This window comes from Anthonomus grandis, chromosome 22 (genome assembly GCF_022605725.1).
Source record: "Anthonomus grandis grandis chromosome 22, icAntGran1.3, whole genome shotgun sequence".
NCBI classification, from domain to species: Eukaryota; Metazoa; Arthropoda; class Insecta; order Coleoptera; family Curculionidae; genus Anthonomus; species Anthonomus grandis.
The window spans coordinates 18,788,720-18,811,956 of NC_065567.1; the positions used below are offsets into that span (position 1 = coordinate 18,788,720).

General features: G+C 31.9%; 1 protein-coding gene across 7 annotated transcripts in view; it reads right to left on the minus strand.

The window, feature by feature from the left end:
- LOC126749109 (MAP7 domain-containing protein 1-like) overlaps window positions 1-23,237 on the minus strand; it is a 49,490-nt gene that overhangs the window by 20,556 nt on the left and 5,697 nt on the right. For 2 of the 7 annotated variants that reach the window (XM_050458739.1, XM_050458740.1), the window contains exon 1: window positions 7,408-7,723. The exons of 1 other annotated variant lie outside the window; for it this stretch is intronic. In XM_050458739.1, coding sequence (XP_050314696.1) covers window positions 7,408-7,579 — 172 coding nt within the window. In that variant the 5' untranslated portion in view covers window positions 7,580-7,723. Of the gene's footprint in view, window positions 1-7,407; window positions 7,726-16,131; window positions 16,174-23,237 lie in introns of those variants that run through there. 4 more of the 7 variants (XM_050458741.1, XM_050458737.1, XM_050458744.1 and 1 more) reach the window with 4 other exon arrangements.

The window sequence follows — 23,237 nt, forward strand, 5'->3', positions numbered from 1 at the left end:
TTAAGCAGATTATCGCGAATTGATATTGGGATCGGCCAGGCCTTTTTTGTTTTTCTTTTTTTTAAATAAAAGTGATAAACCTTTGAAAAGCTTTCGATGTAAACCATTGTAGGCGTGTTTAAAAACTTTCTATATTAGTTACTTTCTTATAAACCAACGTTTGCTATTGATTCCAGAAAAATCTTGAGCATATATTTTTTCCTTTCATTAAAATTCGCGCAAGGAGATAATAGTCGGTAATTACCGCAATAACTGAGCAATTACTAAACGCATATAAAAAATTAAACAAAGCGAGTCATCTATTTACCTTAGGAGACTTATTTTAGTTTGGGTTTCCATGCTAAAAATATTTTATGACATAAAGATTGCGGGTTTCAGTATTATCAAACGAGGTATTCTCCACGTAGTTTAACTATGACAAATCGGCTAGTGAACCACAGCGATACAGATACTCCACAATCATACAGAAAAAGCGTTATTTCTACAAAGGCATTTGTTGTTTTTTCCTCAATAATGAAGGAACGGGTTATTATGAACCAGCGTGGCGTAATTTATTTAAATTAGGTTTTAAATTGAAATTGCGTTTTTAAAACAAAGGAAAATTCCTAATTTGTTACTTCGATTGCTCGTTTAATGGCGAGTTTGTTCAACGTTCAGTAATCATTAACACATACCCAAGGCGCAGGGAAATCGTCATATTCATAATTATAATTTTACGGTGATTATAGAGAACTTGTTTTACTAAATTAATATTTGTTAAAGTTTTATTGTTGTCCAGATGTTCCTAGCACTTTGATTTCGTTTCGCTTTTTGTCATACAATTAAATCGATAATACGTGGGAAATCGTATAAAACTGAGGATAAATATGGATCAAATTCTTTTAAAAATCATGGTGCAAGTCAATTTAGCAGGTGTTGTTAATGTCGTTGTGTTGGTTGCAAATTGTTACTGTGACTTGATTGTTATTGTTGACTATTGTTACTTGACAAATCATTGGATGAGCAATTCGTTGAGTGTATATTGGAAAATTCGTGACCTGAAAAATCGTAAACGTAGATGGGCAATTTTAATTTTGAAAGCCTAACGGTTACAATGAGCTTAAGCAGAGTATAAAAATTTAAAAAAAACAATTTTTTCTTAAAAAATTAAAACATGTTAAACATTTTTTTTTCACTTTTCAAAAAAATCAAGCTTAGTATAAAAAAAGTATACTTTAAAAAAAAATTCCCTCTTTTATATATTGGTTCCCTTGTTGTGTCTAATATGTATGCTACCTACTCTTTTTTGTTTTTCAATTTTTATTTATTTAAAGGTTTTTTAATTTGGGAATTTTTTCTTATTTACTTTGCAACGTCTAGGCAACATAGGCAGGTCGTTTCCACCAAATTGTAAAATTACGCTAAAAGTTTCATGTAAATTGCATTTTTCTAACCCCCCCTATTTGAACATTTTGAAATGTTTTTTCTCTTATTTATACCCCACTAGTGAAGTAAAATTGGCGACAATTTAAAAATCGGTAATATTGATAATTTATTAAAAAAAGCAGCTTTTTACGTAATACAGACTTTTTTATTCCAAAACTGTAAAAACATTACGAAAAACAACAAGAACATTTTTTTGTAAACTAATCAGGGTCAGAATGGACTACGTAATAGAGTGGATAATAGTAAATCATCTTCATTATCATCCCCGACCTCGTCATCTGTCTTCTTCGTTAACTGAATCAAGTCTATAACTTCGCAACCCATATCTTCTTTTTCTATTTCTTCCTCAGGAGCTTCTACCATTCTTTATTTAGTAAATTATATTTATGGGTAATATAAGTTCGTTTTCCTGCCCTTAGCACGGTAAGTCCATTTCTTCTTTGCCGAAGAACAAATCCATAAATACTAAAGCTTCTTTCGGTTGCGAATGTTGACGATGGTTAATTTTCAATGTCTAGAGCTAATACTTATTTTAAAACTGAAGCAAATTCCTGCCCACCAAACAGACCCAGACATAGATTTTTCGCTGGAAATGACGAATTCCTTAGCAAAAATATCACCACTTTTAATTTTGTACTGTGCAAGTGCTTCCATAATAAGATCTATTAGTGAAGAATACTTTGGATGACGCTTTGCAGTTTCATAGATGAACATCGTTGCAATTACATTTTTACCTTCAGTTAAATTGTCGCCGCGTTTATTTGGTTCCAGTAGGTAAGCAGAAAGATAAATGAGTTTTAAACATTTATTTTCTCCTTTTTTAAGAATTAAACACATTCAACCATAGTAACAGATGAATCTGATACTTTCTCACTTAACCCTATTTCAAAAAACAGGTAAGCACTTCCAAGATTGTTGGCTCGTTAGGTTCAAAAAACGTTATCCACTTATTCGGGAAGAAGTCTTGCTGTATTTGATGCAAGAATATCAGAAATATCTGGCCTATCATCAACTAAACTTTTCAATGAATATTTAGTGTCCAAAAAGCTTTTTAGACAAAAATCTTGTGTTCATCTGCAGATTTTAAAAAAATTATCGCCTCGTTTTGTTAAATTGGATTTTTCCAAACATTGCATGTAAAATCTGCGAATTTTTCAACTAGGATACAATTAAAATATAATTTTTTTAAAAATTGGAAAAATGGTCTAATTTAAAGAAATCTTCAACCAGGAGGTTTAAACTGTGGCAAATACAACTACAATTAGTAATGGAATCGTACTTGCTGCTAGCTATTTCACGAGTATTTTTTAGGTTAGCTCCTTAGAATATTAAAAGGCTAGACTTAGCATTGTTGTGGAACTATGGGCAGTTTGTTTGCTTGCAACATATCAAGTCTATAAAGAAGTAAATATACAAAAGTTAAAGAAATGTAAATAAAGTATATTGGAGAAAAGGACAACAACATCGCAAAGTCGCTCGATCCCATTGTAGATCCTACCGACACAAGGAATCTTTACCAGTGACGTCGTCAAAAAATATTTACATAATAAATATTTATCTATAGCTTTGTTCGCGGTGACAGTTCTGAACGCATCCCGGATCAGTCAGGAACTCTTCATCCTTTAAGGATATGCGCATGCGTGATTCATAACCGATTCGGAATTTATTTCAACCGCGAACAATTCACGGACTGTCAACATCTAAATTTGTTTGGCTTAGTATAGGTTATGTTTTTCGATTATTTCGTTTAGGTAGGACTTTTTTTTTTAACAAGGATTAAAAGCAGAGAAATGGCTAAGAAATACTGTAATAAATTTTAATGGAGTTATGTTTTCTGAGTCTCCTTTCTGTTCTTTATAGTATTGGGATGCAGCAAATCGTCTACCAGTTCATTCGTCAGTGTTGAGCTCATACGAAAATGTTAAAAATACAGGTTATCATCAGATTGTGGGACAATCAAAATATCCAACATTTTTGGGAACTTCGTTATCTTCTAAGAGGATCTCATCATCACTGGAAGTCAAATGATCAGACATAGTAATTTTATCATGGACAACTAATCTAAAACAAAATCGATTTAATTAAACAGGAATTGCTATTTAAGTAACAAACCACCCATAAAACTAATAAAAAACAGTAGGACAAGCAATTATTATTTGTAATAGTAACTATTATTGGTTTTAAATTTAAAAATAAAATAAAATAAGCTCTACTTATCAGAAAATAAACACAAAAAGAGTAAATAGTCGACATACATCAAATACGTCATTGAAAATCCAGAACTCAAAATTCTAATGAAGTCCAAGGATTGATTGAACTAGTTACAGATTGATCCCGAACAAGTAACAAAACATCCGCGAACGGCAGGATTTCGAATTAGAAGTTCAAGACTGGTCACCGCGAACGCTCTTTTTAACAATAGGCATGCGAAGTAATTCTGAACTTGTCCAGGACTGTCACCGCGAACAAAGACTATTACCTAATAGATAAGTATTTTCATAAAAAAAATATCTAAATTTAAAAATATAAAGATTCTTGTGTTTTATAAATACTTCACATTCAAAATTTTATTTTGGTTTTTCCATTCCTATTCTACATTTATGATGACGGTTCTCCTTTGATATGATGTTGTGAAAGTATCGGTATTTACTTGTGAAAAGATCGGCTTAAATCGCCTTTTTTCCCATGCAAAAAACTTCTGCTTCAATTTTTTTAGATGCGGTTTCATGAACACCAAGACGCCCCCTTGCCCCTGAGCACATGTTGAACTCAAATTTGTTGTTTACTGATTCTAGTATTTCCATCTTCTAAGGTTAGCTCCGTTGTAAAATTTAAAAATATTTAGACCCACCAGTTTAAATATGACAAGGCAAAACAATTAAACTTAATTAATATAAATCGCACTGATAGTTAAAGCAACACCCTTTATAACAATAATGTCCCCAATTATGATAAAAATATAAAAATAGGAAAACTGTTTAGAAAATATCGCTTGCCACGGGAAACAGAATTGTCACAGCTCAGATTCGGGTATTCCCCGATCGATATGTTCAGGAAGCGGCCACGAGCTGGAGCTGGACAATTAAATGAGAGTATAGAGCGAAAACAAAAAAACAATATTTCCAATGCTACCGGTCTTGCGGTACTATTACCTAACATACAACCTCGGTAATATTACCATTTACATTACTACACACCCCTGATCGTTTAAATTTTGTTGTTCAAAACTCTAGTTGCACCAGCCTATTACAGTAGAGGAACAATATATGGAAACTGTGAAGAAAAGAATGAAGGAGAGAATATAATGGCCTGGGGATGTTTCTCTCGATCATTCAAATGTAGTGCACGTATTTTAGTATGAACGAGCAGAAACAAAAAAAAACGATAATTTATGTTTGGAATGTGGTAAAGTATTTAAAAAGTTATTTTTTACGTTTTTTCCCTGAAAATTCTCAAAACTTTCAAACTACAAGTACAACTGCAATCTGCAATAAACCAAAAATACAATTTTCACCTAACCTAGGTACTCTGATCCAGAATCCATATCAAGCAGAGGCAAGCCCAAGTTTGTTTACTTGACGTTGATTCGCCTTGTTTTTGGGACTGTTTGGCCATAAGATTAAAGTTACAGACATCATAGGTTAGCATTCCTGCTCTCTTCACCGTCAAGTGATTTCGAAGCTTAGTATGGACTAATGCATATGTTAGCTTAGTCGCTGCTGTCGAAGGCGGAAGCGTCAAAGTGCTCACTGCTAAATCCTTTATAACTGTTTTACAGCAATATCCGTACCACCACGTTATAGGATCTATTTTCCCAACAATACTCCACAAATAGGACCTCGCAAATGTTTCGGTACTGAGAGACCGATCTATCGAACGATTTATCCTGCGCGAACGTTCGCGCACATTGACAGCACGAAGGGAACGTTCCCTCCTTTACATCATTTCAAATGCACGGTCAAAAATTGCTGGTTTTCCATGCCTAGAAAATGCCTTATCATTTAAAAATATGCATTTTCAACCATAGTTTTTCCACCACTGACTTGAATTAAAAAATTGTGCTTTCGAACTTTGTTATGAAAATCAATACTTAATTTGCAAATGAACTTCATACTTTTATAGTTTCTATATGCAATTTTGTTAATTGCAACATCCTAAACCACTCACTTTTTTTCCCAAGGTACATTGCATTAAAATGATACGCAAATAATTCACATCCTCATCATCACCTTCTATGAATGAGCAATGATTCAAAGCCAGCCAATATTTGTTAATCACCTCATTTTTATTCATCTTCCAACACCAGTAACACAACGAAATACCTTTTTATATTGATGAATTTATAATATACATATCTTATGCAATAAGAATTTATAGCAATCAAACATTGATTTTAAAATCGGCCTTGCGTGGTACGATATTAATAACGCATTTTACAACTTAAATCGTATTTTGGAAGGGGTTTAACTATTTGTAAAAATAATTAACCTTTAATAGGTGGGCACCATTTAACATTAAAAATCAATAGCAGCCTCCAAACGACCTTAGAAATTATTTAGTTTGTTTTATAGATTAAATGTGAACAGTTTTACTTAAAATCGATTAGGTAATTAAATCTTATAGATACACTCATGAGGAAATCCTAACGATAAGAAAGGCAATATAACTCACATCCGTTTCAATATGCATGCAATGCAATGTATGACTAACACTTAAACTAAATTTAGTGAAAACGACGTCAATTGTAATTTAATTGAAACTTTTCATTGCGAAAGACTATAACCGCACTGGAGACATTATAATAAAATTTAATTGTTTGGTAAAGTGGAAAATGCACACAGTATTATAACTCATACCTGGCGTTTCACTCTACTCTGCCTTGTAATTATTGTTAATTTTTTTTTTGACTGTATTAATTATTTTACCGCATCGTTTCCAAGAGGCATGATCCTTTTTTTAAGTTAATTCGTCCTAGATCCTCAAAGTTCTGTGTCATTTATTACATGAACATCAAAGCCAAATGATTCCTAAGATCCATTGCAAGAAATACATATTTTATTGCTCACATAAACAAATTTTCAACTATAGTTGGAAAAAGGCTGTCCTGTCAGGCCATGTCTAATTACCAAATAACAATGTCTATGGGTAAAAGAATTTGAGACTGATGACCTTACTTGTCTTATCACAAGAAAACAGTCATTTTTAGTGGATTAAGATAGAGGGGTCGCACGTAATACAGTAATTACGTGTTAAATGTTATTTTTAGATATGAATTTGGTTAAGCAGCTTCATTTAAATTTATTTGCTTAATGGTCTTCGGAATTTATGAGAAGACCTATTTGATATGTATTAAACAGTGGGACAACTGTCAACCCTTTTCTAAAATCTGAAGAAGTTTGTAAAGGAATGTTTTAAACTAATAAGAATGAGAGAAAATATGCTGCTGAAAATTTAAAGTGCTTCAAATAGGTATGTTTTGATTCTATTTTTAACCTTAAATAGCTCTGAGGATGCGAAAGAGAATTTAATGCAGTTTTTAGCATCTTCATACCGTTTTGCGACTGCATGGTTGCAGACAGACTCGGTTATAGGGTGGAATTATTTTTGATTTGTTTTATTATAATTTATTCCTTTTATTTGTAATTTACTTTCCACAAACAAATAAGGATATTCACAACGAGTCATGAGCAAATAGATTAAGAATTTCAGAGTGAGCTCTAAAAAGTAAAGCCCGACCGATAAACGTGTAAGTTCTTACAACATAGAGGATAAAAATTGTCAAGATAATCATTAAAATTTTATAGTAGTAAAAACTGGGACATCAGATATAAAAGAACCTTGAACATTTTCCTGTTATCCAGTAATTTATCATATTTTTTATAAGGAAAAACTATTATTTTGTAGCATTTATTAAAGAACTAAAGGGAAAATTTACCTATGCAGTTCGAAGTCCAGTAAGTTAATAAAAAAACACCTACATACCTTGATCAATCTCATTATTATTGTTAAGCTTCTTTAAACTACCCCTATCGAACCGTTTCACTTTAAGCACATCACTTTGGGACACATTCTCTTGAGAGAGTGTTCTCACCAAAATACTTCTGATGCAGTTGATATGTTCACTAAAACTGTCGTTTTGGTACCTCATCGTCATCCCTCGCGTCTACCCGTCCCTCGAATATGTACTAATGGTTCTCGAAGTGGTTCCGACATAAGTTTGTCTGACAATTACCCGACTAGACTGAAACATTTTGTTTATCGGCCGATTGCCGCGGTTAGGTCGCGCTTCATAGATAATACGCGATCAAAACATTTTCAACTAAACAAACCTGCGCTATGGGTATGATTTGTTTTGTGTTATGTTTTATTGTTACGAAATGCCCGTGATGGTCATTTAGTGGCTAAGATTTTTCTGAGGCGGGATTTACATCTCACGTAGCGCTCATATGTTATTTAAATGAATGTTTTTGATGCGTTTATAGTCACTGACAACATACTTTGTTTAAATGACATAATGGTTATCTTAATTTAAATAATGTTTATTTTAGAAGCGTCTGCTTGTTTATTTATACAAATGAAGATTGTACAAGATATGTGCCAGTTGAAAGCTTTTGATTTAAAGCAAGTGGTGCAATAGTTATTTTTCTGCATATCGCACTTCTCTAAATGTAGGGCTTCCTAAGGGCTTTCTCCAATTAAAATATTAAATAGTATAGTTCAGTTTTTTGACCAAGGACTCTTGTAATAAATATTTCTTTTAAGTTATTTTCTTCTTAAATCTTAAAAGTTTTCGAACTGTTTAAAATGTAAAAATTTATGGAAATGATAATGTAGGCAATATCAATGGTAGAACTGTCTAAAACTGACTAGAACTGATTAAATACAGATTTAATTAGAATGGTTAGAAATTTTATAATAAGCCCACTGACTCACCTATTTTTAAAGAGGGAACCTATTGAAATAACTAACAATTATTTCAAAACTTGCTGAAAAAGCCATGGCTTTAGGGAAACTAGGTCTACTCTGCTTGGAATTCTTGATCTTGTCTGACACATCACTGAAACCTTCCACAATTTTCAATATGACACACTATTGTTCTGTGTGTGGATCATGAAATTCTCTGATAAAAACTTCAAAGACGTTTATTTTCAAAATTACAAAATTTAAATAAAAAACACTTATTCTATACTTTACGTACAAGTACAAGGAAGAAATAAACGATTAGTACCGAAGCTGCTCTATTTAGAAGCTTGTTGGTACTTTTTCTTTCGGGATATATATAGTCCAATTCGGGTTTAAAGGTCATATAGGGATTTTCTTGTCAATTCCGAGAAAATATAATCCATCAATGGTATTTCAAGACATCACTCATAATTTATTTGTATATGTCCATATTCAATTATTCTTATTGCCGGTTTTAAAACAACATTAAAAATAAGGACACCCACATCTTGCACCACACATACAATAAGAAAATAGAAAATTATTTAAATTCAAATAATCACAGTAGCACATAGGAATCAACAAAAGAACATGGGAATTATCAAACGTTTAATAAAAGTTATCGCTCTGTTATTCCAAAAATAATAAAAACGAGCTACAAGTTATTCACCAAACGATGAAATATAGCGGCATCTGTCTGTTCAATCCATTGCCCTACATAAACTTTAAACATTTCTGTAGACATTTTTTCCTGTATGGGTTCGGGGCTAAATATTTGAAATGACACTGACCAATAGTTTTTTGGTTCCTACCAACTCGCGCAATTTGAATAAGCCTATTTCTTGTGGAGTATGTGTGCGATAAAGTTTCAAAAATAATTGTTTTCCTATATATATTGAAACAGTAAAGTTTCCTCATGTCCATTAATTTTATTTCCTTATAAAGTAAATTGGTAGGAAATAGTCGATTTTTTTTCAAATATAATTTTTAGTATCCATTTGAATGATGGTTAATTGCTGTAAGTGGCAATCCCAGTCACCACCCCACCCAAGCAATCCATAAGTCAAATGAGATTGAACCAACGAATAGTAAGTATATTATGGTAAGGTTCTTGATACTTAAGTATTGTTTTAAATATTTCAAAGTTAAAACTAAACCTCTAATTTTATTGGTCAACTGCTTTAATTTTAAATCCCATTTAAGATGTTGGTCAATAAGACCCAAATATTTTATAGACGGTGATGCAGGAATTGACAACGGTTGACTAATTTGTAAAGCACCTATTTGGGGAAGATTTCTGGTGTGTACTGATATGTTTTGTTTTTTGCCCATTTAATGTTAGTTTGCTTTTCTTAAACCAATCTGCAATTAATTGAAAATCATTTTCGGCTGTTTGTTTTAGGGCTTGCCAGGTCTCTCCTGTGTAGACAACAACTGTGTTGTCGGCGAAACTTATAATTCTTCCCACAGTGCTTATAGAAAAAAGACTATTTATATATGTATAATAAATAAAAGTGGTCCCATTACAGGGCCTTGGGGTACTCCACATTTGATATCTCTCATTTTGCTAAGTGTTGTTAATTTTTACCACTTGTTTCCTACCTGTCAAATAACTTTCGATAATTTTATTGGCTACATGGCGAATGCCTAAAAGTTTAAAATAAAGTCATACCTGCAGGACCAAGTGCAGGTTGTGAGGGTGGCTGGGGTGGCATTGGGGGAAAGTGTGGTATTGTGATAACATTGGGGTTCCTTGAGGGTCAGTCCTGGGTCCCATTGTTTTTCTATTTTATATTAATGATCTTGGCTTTATCTAGCAAAACACACACTCTTCGCTGATGACACCACTGTTTCCTTCGCAGCTAATGCACTCTCTTGAGGGTTTGATGGATGCACAAGTCTTTTTGTGCTAAGAACTTTAAGCATGAAGTCTTAAAAACAACCTATTTTGCAATCTTTCACACTCACAAGCAATTTTAGCGTCATTTCTCTTTCTACTGATATGTGTAGAGTCTTTGGGCCTCAGAGAAAGGTAATTAGGGTGCTTGCAGGTCTGGCATTCAGAGATGACTGCTGTCAGGCTATTTCTATCTTGAGAGTTTTGGCTGTGCCATGCATATTTATTTTTAAAAGCCTCATCAAAACAAAACGCCAAAATCTCGTTCCATCTTATTCTAGACTAAAGAGGTGTCAAAGTGGGCCGGAGTATTGGGGAATTATTTTAGGCTTATGGAAATTTTATTGAAAGGTGCATTCTGTTCGTACGAGGAGTATCTATCATGTGATTTTAGCATAGTATGGATTTAGAATTTCCTATTTTAAATGTATATGTGTCTGTTTATATTACTGATATTTTAGTATTGATTGGGTAATACTTCATATTTCTTTAAGTTTCAAATTTAATTGATTATTTGATTTTTTTTCTTTAAATTCTATTTGACTTGTGGTAGGGATTTCCTAATTGAAATTAATAAATGAATTTGATACCAATTTTCTGGGATTCACCCCGTCACCTTGCCTTATAAAGCTTTTTTTATAAAAATTAAGGTATTTCTTAATAGTTCTATCTAGACAGTTTGATTGAGCAAGTTAGAAAACATAATTAGCAACTTGAAACTTATGGATACTTTTTGGAAATGATAACATAGCCACTATCAACGGTTGAGGTGTCAACAGCTAAGAAAAATTTTTAATCAAATGTACATTACCCTACCAAATTTCTTGAAATATTTTAAGATACCAATCATTAAAAAAATATGAAGCTTATTTTCAACAGCCTAGTCTAAAACATTGAAAAATGAAATAAATTTTGAAAAATGTACTGAGTCTTTTTGCCACCAACTCGGAAAGTTTTGCTCTGTTTAAGAAGCAATTTGTTTGCATCAAACCATGTTTTAGCATCCGACTGTACAGCCTCCATCTTCAAAGACAAGTTCGTGTCATCCGCAAAGAGACTAAAAGAATCATCTAGATCAGGTGGGGGTAAGTCGTTGATAAAGTAAAAGAAGAGTGAGCCTACACTCAATTCGCTTTTTTAGGACGTCATCCCCCCACTCTCACAACCTGGGTCCGATATGCCAAATATAATGATTTTATAAGAGAAATGTGGCAAAGTTGTAGAATTTCAGTTGCTCGTAAGAAGGCTATAATTCACACAATCAGATGCCCTGCTCAGATCACAGGAAAAAACCGCTGAATACCTTGCTGGCTCAAATATCAAAAATCCAGTATGCCCAAAACCATCTTCCTGTTTTTCCGAAACTCAAATTGAGAAGCAAGGCCACCACTGCCTTCAAGAAAGGGAACAAGTCGTAGTGCCATGCATTCTTTAATAATTTTAGATATGACCATTGAGTTTTTCAAAATATTTGGAATGACTTCCTCCTCAAAGCACAAGTTGACTAATTTGAGCAGCAATAATAAGATTGTTTTTAATAGATCCTTTAATAATAGAGGGTGTAAGGCAGAACGCTCCCCATTACTATTTAATAATTATTCAGAATTCATATTTAGAGAAGCCTTCGAACACACAAGTTTAAGAAGATCCCTGAATGAAGAAAGAGTGAACAATATTCATTATGCAGACATAGAAGGGTTCAACAAAACCTCATGAATAGAATAACAAAGTGAAGTCAAAACTAGTAAGTCTGCTCAATCTAAATAACTGTCAGCTTATAATCAACCTACAGCTGATAGGATGAGTGAGCAATATTACTTATCTCAGAAATCTGGTGAAGGAGCAATGAGATCATTTGCAGGAAATATGAAGCAGAATTGAAAAGGCCAGGACTTTATTTAACAAGATGAGACATCTGTTCAAAAGCTATCCATGTAACATTGCACATCAAGATAAGACTCCTTTGCTGCTACATGTTCTCTCTCTGTTTTACAGGGTAGGATCATGGACACTTACTGAAGCCACAATGAAGAAATTGAAAACATTTGACTTATGGTTATATTATAAAATATTATAATACATGAAGCATGTAAAAGAATGCTGACCACATCGGCTCGAGTTCCAAATTCAAAAGATTCTGGCAGAATGGCAAATTTGTTTCCAGTTATGTCAGTTCTTTATGGAGCTGTCAAGGATCGAAAACTAGTGACAAAAGGGTGTATGTAATAATGAAAAAAACCACTGTCTGGAAGAGATGGCAAATGGTAATGTTTCTTCCAGGATTGCCTTCAGGGGGATGAATACACGAAATATCTCTTCCAAGCAGTTGAAGAAATTAAAAACAACCTCAACTGCCGGTAAGAAGCAAAAAATAAGCATATATCTTCTATATCGATCTAATGAAGATATTTCGCTCAGAAAGTCAGAGAAAATTTAAAAAGACTTCAACTATCTGTAAAAGGTCAAAAATGGTAAAAAATTTTCCAGTCTTGCAATGACCTAACTATTTATTGTCCCATATCAATTGTGCCCATTTTTTCAAACATATTTGAGAAAGCTTCAAAATCTAGAATAATAGATTACTTTGAATTTAATAATCTTTTTAGTACTAAGCAGTTTGGATTTAGAAATGCAAAATTTACTACACTAGGAATTAATCAACTAGATAGATCTAATAAATAATGACATAGGTAATGGTGAGTACATTGAGGTGACTTTTTATGATTTAACCAAAACTGTGTGATTCAAAATTGAATTTTCAGACTCCAGCATTAAATTAATTTAGTCATTCTTCTCAACTAGTGAGTTGCTATCAGATCTACAATTAGGTTTCAATCACAGTTGAGGCTTTTTTACTAATCAATAAAGCATGAATTTCAGTAAAAATCAAATACTGTTTGTGACTACTCGTAATTTGGAATTACAGTTAGGAAGGGAAGACTGATTAAGGATGGAAAAGGAAGTGGCTGTGAAGGAAAGAAAGTGCCAATATTTGGGACACTTAATGAAAATTGAAAACAGATTTCACTTATTGCTGATTATTTTGCAAGGAAAAGAAAGAGTGGGTCAAAGAGTACCACTGTAACAACAAGTAAGAGTTCCAGGCTGCAGTAAACAACGTTAAAATAGCATGTATGATAGCCAATAACCGATAGGTACTATATGAAGAATTCCAATTGATACTAATTTTTTGACTCAACCAATCATTTTTCAAATTCTCAACCACAATCTCACTTAATTAAAATTAATAGTTCTTAACTAACAATTTAAGGACAAAGTTTTTCACAGAAAAATTTATTAAAAAATTATTTGATAGTGATGTTTTACCAATAATTAATAAATTGCATTTTTTTAGTTAACCACCCTCGCACTGCTTTATTTCACAAAAAGCAGAAAAATAAAAACCATTTATAAAACTTTCAAATTATATGATTAATCTACACTAAATGTAGGAATATTGTAATAAAAAAATAACTAATAATTTTTGCCAATTACAGAAAATAACCATAACACACAACAAGTCAAAACCAACTTTCAACTGAGTCATACCGGCACTAAAAAGATACTACATGCAAGTAAATTACAGTGAAGTTAATTTTTTTTTAAGAATCGTATGGTCTAAATACGTCGTCACACGGCTGTTGAATTGCGACTTGACTTTAGCTTCAGATTTACTATATAATGATACCATCGACAACCCGCATCGAATCAGTTTTGATTTAAAAGATGTTTTATAGGGGCTTCCTTTGTTGGTGTTAGAAAAAACAAAGTTCAATTGTACAACATGTATATATGTATCAACATTATTAGGATCTATGGGTCAAACTTCAAAGATAAATTAAACTTTAAATAACCAAAAGAGATGATACCTTTACCGTCTTTACTTGATTATTCAAGAGGAGGCACAAATATAGAGTGAAGTCGATTTTTTGTTGTTTAAAAGTAACATCTTAACGTTGTGACTCATTATGCAAAGTTGAATCATGACAAATTGGCGAAAGAGTAAAAAAAAACATCATTATTGATCTGCATCATAGTGGTACCGGTTTGAAGCACTGCGGAAGAAACCTGTAATCGTTTTTAAAACGTGGTCATCGCGCGACGTCATCAACCTATTTGACTCCAACATATCTAGCAAGGTCAAGCTTCCAAGGTAACTGTTTCGGACATAAGCCACTATTACTATTAATAGATCATTACATTCTCACTATTGGTAATTGTGAAAAAAATGGATTTGTTTATAGCAAAAAAATACAACTTGCAAATATGGAGGTGTATTTTTCAATATTGTGTTTGATATCATATTGACTTCATCATTTTAACCTTGTAATAGGTAACTTATAAATTCAGTTTTAGTTAAACTCTTGTTTAATTTTTTGCATTTGTCAAGATCAATGAAATGATGTAATAAATTAAAAACATTTAACCACAACAACACCAAGAATGAAATTGATCTTTTTATATTGAGTGCTGAAATGTGAAATGATAGGAATTTACCGAGAAACTTACATAACCCATGGTTTTAAAGAAATTTAAGGTACTTTAAAATGTTACAGTAATTAAGTCAATTGCTTAATTTAAATGTCTTATTTAACTCTTTATACAAGATTTTATGAAGAAGAAATCCGTTTCAGTATTATTATTAATATCAATTGATGATGAACGGAAGAATTCAGGTTTTAAAAAAATAATACAGAGCGTTACTTAATGGTATGTCATAATTTTAAGGGGGAGTTTCTGGATAAATTTTAAGTCGGAAAGGTCATATAAACTTGGGTCTTAAAATGCTTGGTTTTTAAGATACGTCTTAGTTTATTTAAGTCATATTTTTTTCCCAACTCTCAATGGCGCAGTATTATTTTTTTTTAATTGTATTGATAATTAATCGTAGCTACGCCAATGGTTACTGAAAAAAGGTAAATAAACATTGAAAAATGTGTTCCTATATCATAATATCCTATGGCAAAATGCAGTTCAATTTCTCAAACCGTCTTTGGAAAATGTATTAAAAACTAAAAATAAAATAAATCTTTAGCCAAGCATTTTAAGACCCAAGTTTATATGACCTTTTTAACTTAAAATTTATCCAGGAACTCCCCTTTAAAATAATGACATACCATTAAGTAACACTCTGTATATCCAAATATGTAACAGTCTTTTTAACAAATATATTTAAAAATTGCTTCTCCAGGGCCATCCAGCTCTAAAACTGAAAACCTTTCATTATGAATTGATTGGTTCTATTTATCTGCATTAGGATTTAAAGTTTTCTATCAATAAATGTAAAAATTTGAGGGAATTTATAGACTCAACTGTCATATGCATGACAACTTGAGTTTTTAACTACAGAAATTGTGGCACAAAACATTAACCTTCGAGCCCTTCCCTCTTTCTGCACAAATAAAAGTTATATAATTTATCATGCATGGGTAGGGTATTTAATTATAACAAGCTGGACTTTTCGCGTTACTCTAAGTCGTATATTTATTTATCATGATGGAGCAATTATTTTTTGGCGTGACGTTGACACCAAAAGACAACACCTTTTGTTAGAATATGTGTTTTTATGTTAGTTATGTGAAATTAGTGCTATTTTACTATTCCATCGCAAAATGTATTTTATATTTTAAGTCAATCAAACATGCTGTATACCTTAAGAGGTCAAATTCCAAAATGTATACTGTGACTTATTATTTTCAAGGGAGGATTATGAATATTTATTATTTGTTTATGTTAATAGGGATCACACACAAAAACTTTAACAAACTGGTAAAAATCACACAGTTGCTTGCAATAAAAAAATGAAGTAAAATTATTTTTGTTAGCATATACAGGGTTAAACAAGCCTACAGATAATATGTTCTCACCATCTTGTTCATAATTATAGCTAAAATGTAGTGGGTGTCCATCTGAAAATTAAACAAAAACTTGAATATAGGAACAAAATAAAAAATATAAACCTAATAAAAATTAAACTAATTTAACATAACTGATCACGATCCAGTTATGTTAAATGTTGGTAAAATACAACCTATTAATAAAGATAAAAAAATATTAAGCAGAATATCCTTAGAAATATTAAATGAAAAATTGTTTCACAATTTAATACAAGAGCAAAATTGGAATATAGTTCTAGACTCGTCAAATGTTAGGGAAGCTACAGATGTCTTTTATCAATTAATAAACAAAATGCTTCGACAAGCTACCATTATTAGGACAATTAAGAAGCTTTTTGATAAATGTCAGCCTTGGATCAGAAATGATATTATTCATAGGATAGGGATAAAGTGAAGAAAGATCTAAATCGAAAATTTGTCTAACCAAAACTTTAAAAATGATAGAAATAACCTAAAAAAAATTATTGCGAAACAAAAATGACTATTATAAAATTAAAGTTCATGAAGCAGGTTATGACCTAAAAAAGGTTTATAAATTATTTTCAGAATCTACCAACAATGATGTAGAAAAAACTAATACTGTTCATTGGCTGTATCATTTCTGTACCATTGTAATGAGTTTTTTAATAATATAGGGGTAGCAATGTTGAAGAAAATCCTGAAGCCTGATAATGAGAATTAAGCAGTAATCAATTAAATTCACTATACCTATGGCCAGTAAATAAAAGTGAAATTATAGAAAAGATTAATTCTTTGAAAACCAATAAAAAATAATCACATGTTTTTAATTGACCCTCTGAAACACATAATCAATTTAAAATATCTGTTATTACCCGGATAAATAAATCAGATGATAAGACAAAAATAAACAATTATAGACCCATTAATTTAATTAATAATTTTACCAAAATTTTTGAAAAGGACAGATTACTTAATTTTTTACAATCAAACTCAATTTTGTCTTTTTAAAAAACTTGAGTACGTCAAATGCTCTTTACCATCTCACAAAGCAGATTACTGACAGTATGGATAACAATGAAAAATGTACAGTTGTGTCTTTAGATTTAGCCAAGGCATTTGACATGGTTCCACATGACCTGCTTTTAGAAACTCTCTAGAAGAATGGGATCAGGGGTGTCATGTTGGATGTCTTTAAAAGCCATTTATATGAAAGAATCCAATATGTTAAAATAGGAGGGAGAAACGTTAAGTGATCCATTAAAAATGAGAATAGGTGTACCACAAGGCTTAGTGTTGGGTCCAAAATTGTTTTTAACATATATAAATACCCTAACTAACTTAAAACTCAAAAATGGCTTAATAATATCTTACGCATATTTTCTCTCACAGACACAGCTTTGGAGTTTTGGCTGAAGCTATTAATTCTTCATTTTTAACAGGTACCTTCCCTTCTTGTTTAAAAAAAGCTTGTGTTATCCCTTTATACAACGGTGGAGATGCAAATAATCCTTCAGGCTTTCGACCAATATCTCTTCTACCAACTTTGTCAAAAATTGTAGAAAAACTTATAAGTGTACAGCAGTTTGGGTTTCAGGCATCCCTAATCACGACTGATGCTATTTTCAATTTTTTGGAAAAGTTATATCTTGGACTAAACAATGGTGATTGTGCTGCCGCAGCTTTCTGTGACTTGTCTAAAGCCTTCGACTGCGTCAGCCACTGTATACTGTTGAGTAAATAGGAGGCTTATGGATTCAGGCGAATGCTCTTGGACTGGTTCCACTCGTATTTCATGGGAAGAGTGCAGACTGTTAACTTTCAGGGCCAAAGCTCCAATGAAATGAAGACTAGCATAGGTGTCCCTCAACGATCAGTTTTGGGACCTCTCTTATTCTTAATCTATGTTAATGATTTGTTTCATATCTCAATAAATGGCCATTTTACCATCTTTGTAGACGATACCATCATTCTGTGGCAAAATAATAATTGTGAGCAGCTTGAGGCAAATATTCGGACGGATTTATGTAAGGTAAAAAGATGGTATGACGCTAATAAGCTGTTCTTTAATATTTCTAAAACAAATATTTTAAAATTCAAATGATGTCTTTTTAAGTAATAATATAGTATTGTCTGCTAATGTGAGCAAATTTCTTGGGTTGGGTTTTTTTCTTCCTCTGGCTGTTATGCTCTTCGTGTCATTGTGAATAATTTTAACAGCTCAGTGGCTAGAGCTTCATATTTTTCTTTAATTGAATCCCATCTTCGTTATGGTATTTGTTTTTGGGGATCATGCTCTCAGTATGTCTTTAATAAGGTATTTATGTTGCAAAACAGGGCTATTAGATGTTTATTTAGGGTCGGTCCTCGAGAGACTTGTCGTCCCTTATTTGTCAGACACAAAATTCTTACTTTGTACTGTATTTTTATTTTGGAAACAGTCTGCCTGATTTTTAAAAAACATAATGGTGAACTCTCGGGTGAACTAAATGTGGAGAATATAGGTTATAATACCCGGCATGCCTCTTATATCAGATTGCCAATCCCCCAAATATCCATATGCCAAAGTAACAACAGCTTGCCTACTATAGCCTCACAGTTTTTTAATACCTGTTTTTTTTTTTATGACTGGCTATTTTTAGCTTGATTTTTTATTGTATAAATTAACTAGAAAAATTTTTGTAACACCTTTATTTTATTTTAGTTATAACTGTATTTCTTAGGCTTTGTTAACAACAATGGATATTTTGTTTTGACATTAAAGCATATTTTGAATCTTTTCTGTAAAATCTTGGAATGAAACCAAACGAAATGTAATAGATGGACTAACAGTGGTACAAAATTGGTTAAATACTTTTAAATTGACTTTAAATCTAAACAAAACAAATTACATGGCATTCTTTATAACATTGGCAAACCGTCTGGATTTTAACAGCATAAAAGTGGAAAACTCAAATCAAGAAATCAAAGAGGTTTCAAAAATAAAATACTTGGGCATAATTATGGATAGACATCTGAAATGGGAAAATCAGGTAGGAAAACTAACATCATTTATTAGAAAAATAATTTAAAAATTTTATATTTTAAGAAACATTTTAAATAAAAACCTTTTGTCATCTGTATATAAATCTCTTATAGAATCCTTATTAAGATATGGTATTGTTGTATGGGGTGGTATGTACAAAATTATTTACTTAAAGAAATTTATAGAAAAAATAGGCTTTTCCCTATGAGGTTGTTATACTCTAAGACTATTTTTGATGTATGGTCTTTATACATCTTGGAGATAAATATTTTTGTATATAAAAATTGTGAATTGAAAAATATGTAAATTATAAGTATGAAGCAAGAAATAAAACCAATAATTTTATAGAATTACCTAAAAGTAATACTAATGCAAATTTGAGATTTGCTAATAATTTTGCACCCAAAATAAATGATCTTATTCCCCTTGAAATTAAAAATTGCTTGTAAAAAATGTTTTTAAAAAACATAGAAAGTTTTAAAAAAACTCTTTTAGATATGAGTTTAAGTTTGCAAGTGTTATAATTCTTATAATTTTATTTTATTTATTGTTTATTGAATAAGAGTTATTTATTAGTTTGGAATATTGTAAACTTATCTGGGTATTAAATATTTCATAGTAAATTTTTTGATTGGGATATATTAATTTAGGTAAGCTTAATTTTTTTTTGTGTGTATATTATATATTAGATAATAAATGGGGTAGATACAGGGTTACTGTACCTACCAAAATTATTAATTATTTCTATTAATTGTGCCAGCACATCACAATTAGAGATTGGACAAACATGTTTTGCCAGACTACCTTTCATCCTTTAACTCCTGCTTAAGAGATTCATATTTCACAAGTTATACCCATGTGGACAATTTATAGTCATTTAAGTTATATAAGAAAGGGGAATTTCTTATTGTGCTACTTAATCTAAAGAATACAAATTAAAATAGACCATGTTGTTGTGCCAGAAACAATGTCAGGCAGGCAAACAGGGAATTTATGAAAAAGAGGCGGCTTCGCGCCACGGCATCTACAGACATTCGAAGACAATTTTAAATATATAGCAGGCCATCTCTGTATAGTATTTATAAAACCAAAATAACCTGCTAACCAAGTTAAATACTTCGAATTTCTTGAATTCAACTGGCATATTGGGCTGTTTTATCTTAAAGTTAGTTTTAGTGTAGTTATTTTACTAATAAATATTGTTTCAGTTTGTTTAATTTGTAAAAAATATAAACATGAACTAGAATTAAGTAATTAGTGCAACGCTCGGCAAAATTACTTGCTGTATAATATAGTTATAGTATAATATAGCTATGAGTAATTATTTCAATAATATTTTGGAGTCAGCAAGCAATAAGCAAAAGGAAATGTGGGAGATTGTAAATGCTCTATGTGGTTCACAAAAGTCAATTCTAACACTATCTCTGCAATGGATGCAACCAAACTGAATTCCTATTATTCCAAATTGTCAAAAATATCCCAATAACTAATATAAATCCATTATCTCTTCTGCAAGGTGTTTCTGAACAATCTTTTTATTTTAGTCCTGTAACAGTCGATGAAATTTGTAACATCCTCTCGGAAATAAAAAATAAAAAATGCTTCAGGGTGGGATAACATTTCTTTTAAGGTTTTTGTGAGTTTGCCTAGATGTACACTTACTGCATTAAAGGCTTTTTACACTAATATGTTTTAGATTAATGATTGATTGTCTCAGTTGTTGATTGTTTTCCAAAAGAAATATATACACACATCAAAATTAATATTTTTGAGAAGATTGGAAAAAAGTTAATTATTGCAATTTAAGTATTCGAATAAAATAACAATATAATTATTAACTTTTTTTTGTAGATTATAATTTACTCATAATTTAGGGCCCAAATAAAACTAAAGAACAAAATCCCATTTATTACCGTTTATTAAAAAAAATTATAAAAATAAAAATTTACCAAATACAAATTAAACTAGTAGCCAGATGGTCCACCTCTATTATTAATAACACTTTGGCATCGCCTAGGCATACTTAAAATTAAATTATTAATTAATTCTTGGGGCAACTCCTTCCAAACATGTGCCACAACAAGACGAAGCTCCAGAGCGCTTTGAAAAAAGTCAAATCGTTGAAGAAGTTGCCTTTTTAACCAATCCCAAACATGCTCAATTGGATTAAAGTCCGGTGAGGTAGAGGGCCAGGGTAGAAGATTGATTTGATTTTCCTCAATAGCGATTCGTACAAGCCGTGCTCGATGTGGTGGGGCATTATCTTGTTGCAACAACGAATTTGGGCCATTTCGCCTAAATATGGAACAATTACAGGCAGTAGTATATTATCCCTATAACTTATTCCAGTCATTGTATTTTCCACAAAAATGAGGTTCGTTTTTTCGTCAAGTCTAATGCCACCCCAAAACATTAGTGATCCACCACATTGCCTTACTACTTCCCGGGCATGACGCAAACGACTTTCATTTCCTTCCTCTCTCCAGACACGAATTCTACCAAAATCAGGATAAAATTAAAATCGAGACTCTTCTTTTCCACGTTCTTTTTACTCGCATAAAAAGAACTGTGGCCCATCTTTCTTGATTCCAATTAACATGTTCTTGGCACCATGTTAATCTTGCACCTCGATTTCCTAAAGTTAACCGAGGGGTCTTCTGGCATGAAGTCCTCTCTCATGCAAACAGTTTCTAATAGTTTGACCTGAAACCTCGACGTTATGCACTCGTGAGCTGCTGAACCAAAACAGAGGCTGTTACCGTGGGATTTCTTTGAGCTTGCAAAGTTATATAACGGTCTTGGGCAGGTGTGGTAACTCGCGACGGGCCTTGATGCCGTTCTCTAACATCATTTGTCTCTCTATATCTTGTCGACAAACGGTTAATTACACTGGGAGATGTATCCAAAGCTCTTGCAACGTCTCTTTGACTTGTTCCTGCCTCAAGCATTCCGACTGCTCTCAGCATTTCCTCTAGAGTTAAATGTCGTCTTTCCATTTTTATTGAATAAAAACTAAATCACAATTGTTCGGTTGGAACCACAGAAAATGCGATATTGGGTTAGAATTTAAAAATTATAATCTGCGTTATTTCGACAAAATGTGCAAGTAGCAAAAAACTCTATTCTGGCATGATTTTTTTGTACCCAAATATTTATTTTACTTCCTTGGTATCTTAATATTAAAGGTAGTATCTATTCCGTATGAAAATATAAATATATAAAAATTTATAAGGCGAAAAGAACTATTTTTCTAAGTGTTCCTTGGACCATTTTAATGTGTATATATTTTTATTTTTTTACTGCAGCTTTGTTAACACCACCTTGGTGTTTTAGATGAATAAAACTTTATTTGATTTGATTTTGAGGCTACTGATTCCTCACTCTGAACTTATATAATATATATGACTCTACTGCAGATAGAGGTAAAAAGTTATTTAATGATATTCCACTAGAAATAAGAAAACTTAATACTGAAAAAAGCCTACATATAAGAACAAAGGAATTTCTCACCAGAAAAGCTTACTTGAAAGCTCATTAAGTTAAATAAATCAGTTCCACAATCTGAAGAGGTGAGATTTTTGGGTGTGTACCTAGATCCCCTACTTAGCTGGGAACCACACTGTAAGCACATTGTTTCAAACATCAATAGCAGCTGTGCTCTTGAAGACTGAGGAATATTGTTTCGAATAAGACAATTGATGTATATTACCTGTCATGCATCCATACAATAATGTGTTATAGTGTGCTTTTTTGGGGTTCATCAACAAGTGCACTAGAGGTGTTCAGAGCACAAAAAAGAATTTTAAGATGCATATTTGGTTCTCATCCGAGGGAGAGTTGTAAACCTTATTTTTCCCTTCTCTCAGTTTTAACTGCCCCATCTCTTTACTTCTTACATCTGGTGATGTTTGTTAGAAAACATCCGGAGTACTTTAACAGAAATATGGACAACTATTCTCAGGAAATGACCATAGAGACAAGGGGCAGAATGAACCTTGCAATAACCTTTCATAACACTTCTTTTCATCACAATAACCCAACATATATAGGGCTTTAAAAGCTTATCACATATTGCCTGAAAATATTAAAAGTA